This window comes from Nothoprocta perdicaria, unplaced genomic scaffold (assembly GCF_003342845.1).
Source record: "Nothoprocta perdicaria isolate Ctin4 unplaced genomic scaffold, notPer1 scaffold_33, whole genome shotgun sequence".
In the NCBI taxonomy this organism is placed as follows: domain Eukaryota; kingdom Metazoa; phylum Chordata; class Aves; order Tinamiformes; family Tinamidae; genus Nothoprocta; species Nothoprocta perdicaria.
In genome coordinates, this window is record NW_020455566.1 from 1,241,456 (window position 1) to 1,251,029 (window position 9,574).

At 44.3% G+C, this 9,574-nt stretch overlaps 1 protein-coding gene across 1 annotated transcript in view; it reads left to right on the forward strand.

Annotated features, from left to right (window-relative positions):
- The window catches only part of LOC112950834 (protein argonaute-4), a 12,475-nt gene extending 7,156 nt beyond the window's left edge, over window positions 1-5,319 (forward strand). Inside the window, exons 7-15 of the mRNA XM_026043466.1 lie at window positions 1-129; window positions 284-417; window positions 1,021-1,205; window positions 1,482-1,641; window positions 2,149-2,464; window positions 2,718-2,852; window positions 3,153-3,254; window positions 3,460-3,659; window positions 3,766-5,319. Of these exons, the coding sequence (XP_025899251.1) occupies window positions 1-129; window positions 284-417; window positions 1,021-1,205; window positions 1,482-1,641; window positions 2,149-2,464; window positions 2,718-2,852; window positions 3,153-3,254; window positions 3,460-3,659; window positions 3,766-3,874 (1,470 nt within the window). The 3' untranslated portion in view covers window positions 3,875-5,319. The remainder of the gene's footprint in view (window positions 130-283; window positions 418-1,020; window positions 1,206-1,481; window positions 1,642-2,148; window positions 2,465-2,717; window positions 2,853-3,152; window positions 3,255-3,459; window positions 3,660-3,765) is intronic.
- The last annotated feature ends 4,255 nt before the right edge of the window (window positions 5,320-9,574 follow it).

The window sequence follows — 9,574 nt, forward strand, 5'->3', positions numbered from 1 at the left end:
GTGAAAAGTAACAGTATGGTTGGTGGACCCGATCCATATCTGAAGGAGTTTGGGATTGTTGTCCATAATGAAATGACAGAATTAACGGGCAGAGTTCTACCAGCGCCGATGCTGCAATATGGAGGCAGGGTGAGTTCTTGATGTCTTGCAAAGATATGATTTAAATCTGCTTAAATGCTCCTTAAATCTTCCTATAAGGCTTGCATTCATGTGGGTGCTGTTCTGCTGCAGTCACCATGAAGCAGCCTTTTATTTTTAATTTGCTTTTGGTCTTTTTACCCAGAACAAGACTGTGGCTACACCAAACCAAGGTGTGTGGGACATGAGAGGGAAACAGTTCTATGCTGGCATTGAGATTAAAGTTTGGGCTGTTGCCTGCTTTGCTCCTCAAAAACAATGCAGGGAAGACTTATTAAAGTAAGTATTTTCCTATTTATTCGAGATACCTATTTCAGGGTTTATCTTCCCCCATGTTTCTGAAAGTTGTTGTGCAGTATATTTGTATAAATTTTAATGCATCTGTCAGTAAAAAGAAGAAACAACAGTTCTGCAATGTCATAAATATTTACAGCTTGCAGGAGACTATGGCAAAGTTCATAACCTAATGGACAAGTTAGGAAAAGGATTAATTTCCTTAGGCCTGAGGCTGTTTCCTGCTCTGGAGATGGCATTCTGCTTCTATTCTGCTGGTTTTGCAAATAACTGACTAGTCTTTTTTTCTAAATCCTAAAATATTTGCCTGTCATCTTAACCTTAAGTGCCTCCCAGAAAACATACACCATGTTTTTTATGTCCTTGAAATTACTTCAGAAAGGCAATTTAAACCACTGAAATGTGCAGCACAAATCCTAGCTGTTATTGGTCAGGTAGGTTTGACAAATAAGCAGACATTTATCGGAGCATCAGTATTGGCCTGGGAACTTACCTCAGAACTTTCCATCCCGATATATGGCAAGTGAAACACCAGCAAAAAGATCAAGTGCGGTCTTGTTGCCAAATGCATTTGTATTTAATTTCCAGGAGTTTTACTGACCAGCTGCGCAAGATCTCCAAGGACGCGGGGATGCCGATCCAAGGGCAGCCCTGCTTCTGCAAGTACGCGCAGGGAGCAGACAGCGTGGAGCCCATGTTTAAACACTTGAAGCTGACTTACGTTGGGCTGCAGCTCATTGTGGTGATTTTGCCTGGAAAGACACCTGTGTATGGTATGGAGGGGAGACCGAAACGTGTTAAGTAGCCGTGCAGCAAGTGGACCCCTTGTTAGGTGCTTCGTGAGGCAGAGCAGGCGCTATCTTCCGTTTAAAAGGGGTTTTAAAGAGATTGATTTGTTGTCCTTATTTTGTATGCGGCCAAAAAACGGCTTTTTGTCACTAGAATTTTAAGGACAGTAGTATAGCAGCTAGAAAAAGTAAGAAACAGCAGAGGGAACCACTGACTGTTCAGCTAATTGAACCACTATCTTATTCTTCTGTTTATTATAGCTGAAGTAAAGCGGGTTGGTGACACTCTTCTAGGAATGGCCACTCAGTGCGTTCAGGTAAAGAATGTGGTGAAAACCTCACCCCAAACACTGTCCAACCTTTGTCTGAAGATAAATGCAAAGCTTGGAGGAATCAACAATGTGCTTGTACCTCATCAAAGGTGAGATTAAATCTAAATTACCACCAGTACACAGACCTGTAGTCCCAGTCTAAAGTGGCCAGATGCTTCTTTGTTCATAATCTGCCCAGTAAGCTGGGTACTTTAGTGTTAAAGCACTCCAGCAGCATGTGTGAAAACAAACTGACAAAGGCTTTTTTTCCATGTGTCTTTTTTATTTTCCTTTCCATACTTGTAATTCGGTCTGTCTACCGTTTCCTTAAGCATACGTTTTTTTATTTTTCCTCCAGATGAAGGAAAAGTAGTGGTATATGCTTGTAACTTTGTTGCCTTTGGTCCTTTCCCTTTTTGTTTTCTGTTTTATGTCTGGATTATAAGAGCTTGAAACCTTGTATCCTTAAAGATTGTGGCATAATTGCAGCTCTGTAGAATGGTTTGGATATACCTTCCTTTGCAACTTTACTCCGTCCTCACCTTTCCGCGCTATTCCTCCTCCCTTTTTTTTTAATTTATTATTGCATTTTAATAAACCTTAATCTTGTTACTCAGGCCCTCAGTGTTCCAGCAGCCGGTGATCTTTTTGGGAGCAGACGTGACTCACCCTCCGGCTGGGGATGGGAAGAAGCCTTCCATAGCTGCTGTGGTGGGCAGCATGGATGGCCACCCTAGCCGGTACTGCGCTACGGTGCGCGTGCAAACGTCCCGCCAGGAGACCTCCCAGGAACTGCTCTACAGCCAGGAGGTGATACAGGACCTGACCAACATGGTGCGAGAACTGTTGATACAGTTCTACAAATCCACTCGTTTCAAGCCTACGAGAATCATTTACTACCGAGGGGGAGTATCAGAAGGGCAGATGAAACAGGTATTGTCTAATGAGCTCGCTTTGCTTGTGAGTAGGGGTCAGCCCTTCAGAATCTGTGTGGGGATCTCGTTTCTTTAATAAGACAACTTGCTTTTTCATAGAGCTTTCTTGGAGAAACACAGGGCACAGTTATAGTGTTTCTGATTGTGCTCTTCATGAAGTAGCAGTCGTTCATGGAGAAAAAAAAAAGAGACAGAGAATAGTATTATATATACCAAATATAGCACCTAATACTGAAATCTTTGACTTCTAGGTGGCTTGGCCAGAACTTATAGCAATCCGGAAGGCCTGTATAAGTTTGGAAGAGGATTATAGACCAGGAATAACTTACATTGTTGTGCAGAAAAGGCATCACACCAGACTGTTCTGCGCTGACAAAACTGAAAGGGCAAGTAGTGTTTTCTGTTCCTGAATGACTAGCATAGACTTTATTCCACTTTGCAATCTAAACGGTGCTGGCAAAATTTGTATTTCCCACTTAATTATGCACCAGCTAGACTTGCCAAGGTTTCTGAAAACAAACTCTTGAAGAACATTTTCATCCCTCCTATGTAAAGGACGTTAATATTTTTCCCCTTTTTTTGAGCAGTATGTCCTCCAATAGCTTAAAACAAAGCCCTAGCTTGGGAGGTATTCTGGGATCACTTCAAAAAAATATGTTGACTAATCATAAACTTCTCCCAAATAGGTGGGTAAGAGTGGCAACGTACCAGCGGGCACTACTGTGGACAGCACGATAACACATCCTTCTGAATTTGACTTTTACCTCTGTAGTCACGCCGGAATTCAGGTAACGTTTCGGCTCTGCTGTGCTCAGGCTTGCGAGTGAATCCTTACAGTTGTCCTTATGAGTAATGCTGCTTCTATTTATAGTTTGATAGACTAAAAATTGCCTCAGTTCCGTGCTGGCTTGGCACTGTGCTCTTCCAAGCACCGATAGAAGACTTAACCTTTAGATGATGTGATGCAGCTGAACACTCGTCCCTTTTCCGCAGGGAACCAGCCGACCCTCCCACTATCAGGTCTTGTGGGATGACAACTGCTTTACTGCGGATGAGTTACAGCTGTTGACGTATCAGCTGTGTCACACGTATGTCCGGTGCACACGGTCAGTCTCTATTCCAGCTCCTGCTTACTACGCTAGACTGGTAGCTTTTAGGGCCAGATACCATCTCGTGGACAAGGATCACGACAGGTGAGGAGCTGTAACTTGTTGTAGTCCTGGTAGCGAGATAACATTCCATTAAGTGCTGCTTGGCCCAGTTGTTCATGGTTCTCCGTGTGTGTCTTCCTTTTTGCAGTGCTGAAGGCAGCCACGTGTCAGGACAGAGCAACGGCCGTGATCCTCAGGCTCTGGCGAAGGCAGTGCAGATCCACCACGATACTCAACATACGATGTATTTTGCTTGAGAGCATCTGGGAAGATGAGGCAAAACCAAGAACCCATGCAGTCCTGAAATGTATTGAATGCCTACTGCTATAGCTAGGGCCCACTCTATTTCAGACTGCCCCCTACCAGCAGCTCTGAACAGTCGCACTGAATCTGTACTTCACAGCAACGTCTGATGCACCAACACAATTGAGCCATTTGTTTCATTGTTTTATGTAACAGAAATTCATAGACTGTCTTTTCTGATGCATTGGACTGAATTTTTACCTCAAAGCGCAAAAGGCCGATCATCCTGAAATTTTTAAAGGACTTGGCACGAAAGGTTTCTATTGAATATTTTGCTAGCTATGGTTTTTAAGTTATCTTTTCATCCCGTTAGTTTATCATGACGTCTGATTTCCCTGTCTCCATGCACTGCTTAGTAAGTATGCATATTATGGCAAAATGTTTTACTCCAGTTAAATGTACTTGTTCTATTGTGTGGGGCCATAGATTTTTTTAATGGAGATTTTAGACTTCACTACTGTAAATGCCTTTTAACAAACATAATTTTCACAGGTATTGCAGTTTTTTGTCGGTTTTACTAATTATCTTTTTAATCTCTGCAGACTTTGGCTGCAAAGCAATTGCACTATACTGCGAGTCCAGCTAGGTGGTTCCTGTTCTGTGAATGTGTAACATAACCAGATAGTGATGCCTGTCAGTAAGTTTTAATTATAATGGTTATAAATAATACTGCCATGGTATCGTAATAAGTACTGAACCATCATTTCCCCCTCTAAAAATGATTTAAAAAAAAAATTAGCTTTTAGATATTTTGCAAACTTTTACAAAAAGTGCCCACTTTATGCTGCTGTGTGGTTTGATAAATCGAAGTGATTTTAAAACTTTTTTCTCATAGAAGGTTTAACTTTGGCAATAAATATTTGTTTTTTAAGCCCCTCCCCTCCCCCCCAACAGTGTAATTTTCTAGCTAAGGATTGTGCATGAGTTTAAGCAACATCCTCGTGTCGTTTTCTGAACACACCATTTGGCAGGTTCGGAAGCTAATTGGAAAAGACGCACTTCCATGCTTTTTTTAAAGGATTATTTTTAACTGTTTTGTATTCACTGTTGGTGTCCTGTCTACAACATTTTTTATAAGCTTGGAAACTGGGTGTTATATGTAGGGAAGGCTTGCCAATCTGTACAGTCTAAGTGTATTGTGTGACGGGCAACCTAAAGACTTCTACCAGCATTTTAAACTCTTTTTCCATGGGAATCTAGGTTGCACACACACCTGCATTCAACAGCATGTTTAATCGGTGTAAGTCTAGTATCCTGATTCTGCCCCAGCCTAGAAATCAGTGGATTTTTTTTGGTTTTATTTTGTTTTTCAATGAGCTTGGCTTTGTTTTTTCCAGCTGCAATGCGCAATGGAGGGGCTTGGTTTCACTGAATACTTGTGGAATCCATGAACATGGTAGATTAGAGCTAGATTCCTTTTAATGTTAACATGAGGTAGCGCCAAGGAGAAGCTTATTCCTAAAGCGAGGAGAGCTAACACCATCACTTTGATAGCAAAACCTTGAGAAATCCAACGATTGCACTGTGGTCTCCAGTACTAGTATGGGGTTTGCTGCTACGTTGTCTGCTGTTCCAAAGCCTAGGAACCAGCCCCCCTCGAGATTTCAGCAATATGAAATGCTGTTTCCTTCAGTCTTTAAGCTTGTAAATAAATTAAAGTTTACATTTCTAAATGCTCTTTTTTTCAGTTGTACCAGGGTACACTGAACTTAGTCTTCAAACAGTTTTATAACCTTTTTTTCAAGTAGTATGTCTCATTAAGATTAAACTTCTTTTTTTCCTGTTGAAAGTGAGACTGAAGCAAGCTTTGCTCCTGGCACATACTGTGGGCAGGTTTAGATTAAAAAAAAAAAAAAAAGACATTTAAAATTTTTTTCTTTATTTTTTTTTTTTTAAAGAATACCTCACTTGTGTAAGAAAATCAGGACGTGGGTGGGAGACTGACCGCTGCTTCAGCTAGATGGCTGCTTTTCTCAGTACTCATTCAGGGAGAATACAGAAAAAAAAAAAAAAAAAGCCCTTTTTTTTTAGAATTAACTCTGACTGACCCAATGTATATGGAGAACTTTGGCACCTTTATGAGAAACTGAGCACCCTTTTTAGATTATAGGATCAAAGATCATTGTTTGGGTTTGTGCACTAGGCAAGATTTTAACTGGTTGAATCAAGGGTGCATAAGAAATACTTCATTTTGTCACCAGTTAGCTGTCCAGTGCCAAGCACTCCTAGTTCAGCTCGAGTGAAGTGAGAGCCTCTCCTTTGTTTGCCTGCGGCTGGACCCGATATTTAACCTCGGACTAGAGGGACTGCTAGAGCCCGGCTCCCCAGGGAAGCACAGCGAGACGCTGAACTCAGTTCCGTGTGCGAACAGCGCGGGGTGAAGCGCTCGTGAGCGCAGCGCTGTGCCCTGGAGAGAGGAGCGTTTCAGTTCAGGACTCCTGCCTGGCGGCGACCAAGAGCAGAGGTTCAGCAATAGTGTTGCACGCAGGTCTGAAAGCTGAGTCTAGAGGCTGAGCCGGGCGATCTGAGTTGGCCTCTTGGGACTGACTGAATCGTTATGCATGTGTCAATCAATGGGAAGATGTGCATTCTGTAGATGTAGCTCTTAAGGTGTTTTGTTTTGTTCTTTTTTTTTTGGTTTTGGCTTTGTTTTGTTTTGCCTTTTTTCTTTTTTTTTTTTTTTTTTTTTTTTTTTTTTTTTTTTTTTTTTTTTTTTTTTTTTTTTTTAATATAAATAAAGCCTGTTGGCCACTGTTTAGCTATGTGGTGTGAAAGATTTTTAAATGTAGCAAAGTTTTTAAGCATTGGGGAGGGTGTGGTTGACATTTCCGAAACAATAAAAAAAAAAGCAGAAACACCATTTTCAAACCAGTTCTGCTTGCTTTGTGATCAGCTGAATTCTGAACAAGCTCTGGAAATCACTAGTTAGCCTGTCTCAGATGTTTGGACAGCCTGGCTTATTTATTCTTCCTGTAAGTACCACGATTCCGTGTAATGCCTCTAAGCAGCATCCAAAGGGCATGAGAAGGTTGTGATATGCAGGCGAACGCGCTTCACGTCGCGCGGTATCTCGTTCCGGACGCGAGCGGCGGAGCCCACTTACCAATATCAAAGCTTTGCTGTTCAAATGGGTAAAGACAGCTTCTGTTCAGACACAGCGTTCCACAAAATCCACCCCCCAAACTACCCTCGTGGATGTGCTGTAGGATTTTTCTTGCTCAATAGCAAGGGAGTAACTCTGCTTTCATTTTCCGAAAGCAGAGTTTGGAGGGCATTGTATCAATACTGTTTCAACTACAAGGTTTTTTCCTTGTGAATTGGAGGAAAGATCTTGTAATATCATAGATTTTCTTATACCTTGCTATTGACATTTTCATATTTCTATGTCTAGAGGCTGAAACTTCAATGTAAGATGTTTGCATTTGTTCATTTTGACTTATGATGTAATTTTCGTTTCGAAATTGTTAGACTTGTAATGTTTAAAATCGTATTTTATTAAATTTGGACTGGATGTATGTCTATAGCAATACGAGGTACTCTTTCTAAACTGTTATGGGTGGGTTAGCAGCCCCATGTTGCGATAAGATGCTGGTCGTGTACAATTTGCAATGTATTTTTTTTTTCTTTGATTAGCCTGCAGGGATATTTTGTGTTCATGTGTCCAAAAAATAAATAAATAAATAAAAAGGCATTCTTGTGCCAAATGTTCTTTTTTCGTGTTGATATCTAATAAATGCACTGTACAGAGGGAGCAACGAATCCTGTTGCCTGTAAACAATTGTCTTAAATCATTTAACTTTCAATTAAAACTTGTATGCAACGTGTAACCTGTGGAACTCATTGCCACAAGTTGTTCAGTTCTGATAGGGCAGGACTTAGAAGGCAATAGAAATCTACCCCAATACCATCGTTAATGATACTCAAAGAGAGGACGGAGCCTCCTCTGTGGGGCAGAAATATTCCCAGGTGTCACAGAGTGAATTCTTTAAAAAATAAACTGCCACTGGATTATATCTTCCTGGAGTAGTGATGCTCTATGAGAGAGTCAGACATTAATAAAAGAAGCAGCTAGTTGTTTGTCCAGGTGAGGGGTTGTTTTCTCTTCGTGCAATGACTGGAAGTAGAGGGTAAGGACAGAAACTGCTTTCTGACGAGGACAAAACACACAAGCTATAACTGAGCTCAGGGCACATGATTGCTTAAAATAACCTGCCTCTTTAACCGATCCCCATTTCTACATTTTAATTCTGTTTTGCAGTAGAAATCACGTGCGTTTGGGAATTGCGATTTTCCAGCTCCAGGCAAGCCCGACGTGTTCAGAAGCAAGTGCTAACTTTGACGCCGCTGCCTTTCCGAAATGATTCAAAGGGAAAAATCGCTTGGATCAAGCCGGAGAGCCCCGGGGCTACCTGTGCTTTGGAGTGCCAAAAAACTTGAAAGGAAATACGTGTCTTAACGTGGAAGGAGACGCGTCGGGGCCTTGTCCCGCAGAGCCCAGCGGGGATAATTACAAGGCTGAGGGCAGAGGTAGGAGCGGAGCAGGATAAAGGGCTCGGGAGAGGAAACCCCAGGGTCTGGAGAGCGGGACGGGAAGCAGCAACGTGGGAGGAAGGGGAAGCAGAACAAGGGAGCTCGCTCCATGGCTTGTCAGGTGTTGAAAGAAAAATATGGCTTGACAGAGAAAAACTCTGTCAAGTAACTCTGTGGTGTAACTCATGTTTTGATGCACAGCGTGTCTGGATTTACGTTGTGCTTCAGGACGTGGGTTTGGTGATCTCGGAGCTGCACGTTGGCCTGTGTCCCACCACGGGACCCACGCATTCTGCTGCGGGCTGAGAGCAAGGCTCAAACAGGGGGTTAAACGCGCCCCAGGCGGCCCCAGCTCCGCTGCACTCGGCTTCGTGGTGCAGGAGCAGGACGGGGCGGCCGCAGACGGCGCTCGCTGGACACCCTGCCCGCTGCCTCCTTGCCAAGCTGGCAAGAAAGGAACGGAGTCGGGGAAAGGGAGGGGAAAGGAAGGGGAAAGGGGAAAGGGAAGTTGAAGGGGGAAAGGGAAGGGGAAAGGAAGGGGAAGAGGGAAGGAGGAAGGGGAAAAGAAGGGGAAGGGGAATGAGGAAGGGGAAGAGGAAAGGAAGGGGAAAGGGAAGGGGAAGAGGGAAGGAGGAAGGGGAAGAGAGAAGGGGAAGAGGGAAGGGGGAAGGAAGGGGGAAGGAAGCGACTGCCCTTCCCCTCGGGCTGCCGCTGTCCCCGGAGCAGCGGGAAGCTCCTCGGGGTCCCGGGGCTCCCAGCTGCACCCGGGCAGCGCTGGGTCCCTTGGGGGTCCCACCCGCGGCTATGGACCAGTATAGGAGCGCAGGGTATGTATACACGTGTGTGCACACACAGGCTGTGCGCAGAGCACCCTCGCGAGGTACGCGTACACCTGGGGTGCGCGTTGCTCGCGCGCGGGAACGAGAACACAAACGGACTTTGGGAGGCGCGTTAGTGCTGAGGCCGTTCCGTCGAGCTGCCGACCGGGGCGGCAGCCCTGGCCAAGCCCCGTGCCCCGCGTTCCGGGGCGCGCTCGAACCGGCGCCCGACATGGCGGCCGGGCCGGGCCGTGCCGTGCCGGGCGGTCCCGGGCGCGGCCGCCAGGGGCCGCCCTGGGCGCCGCC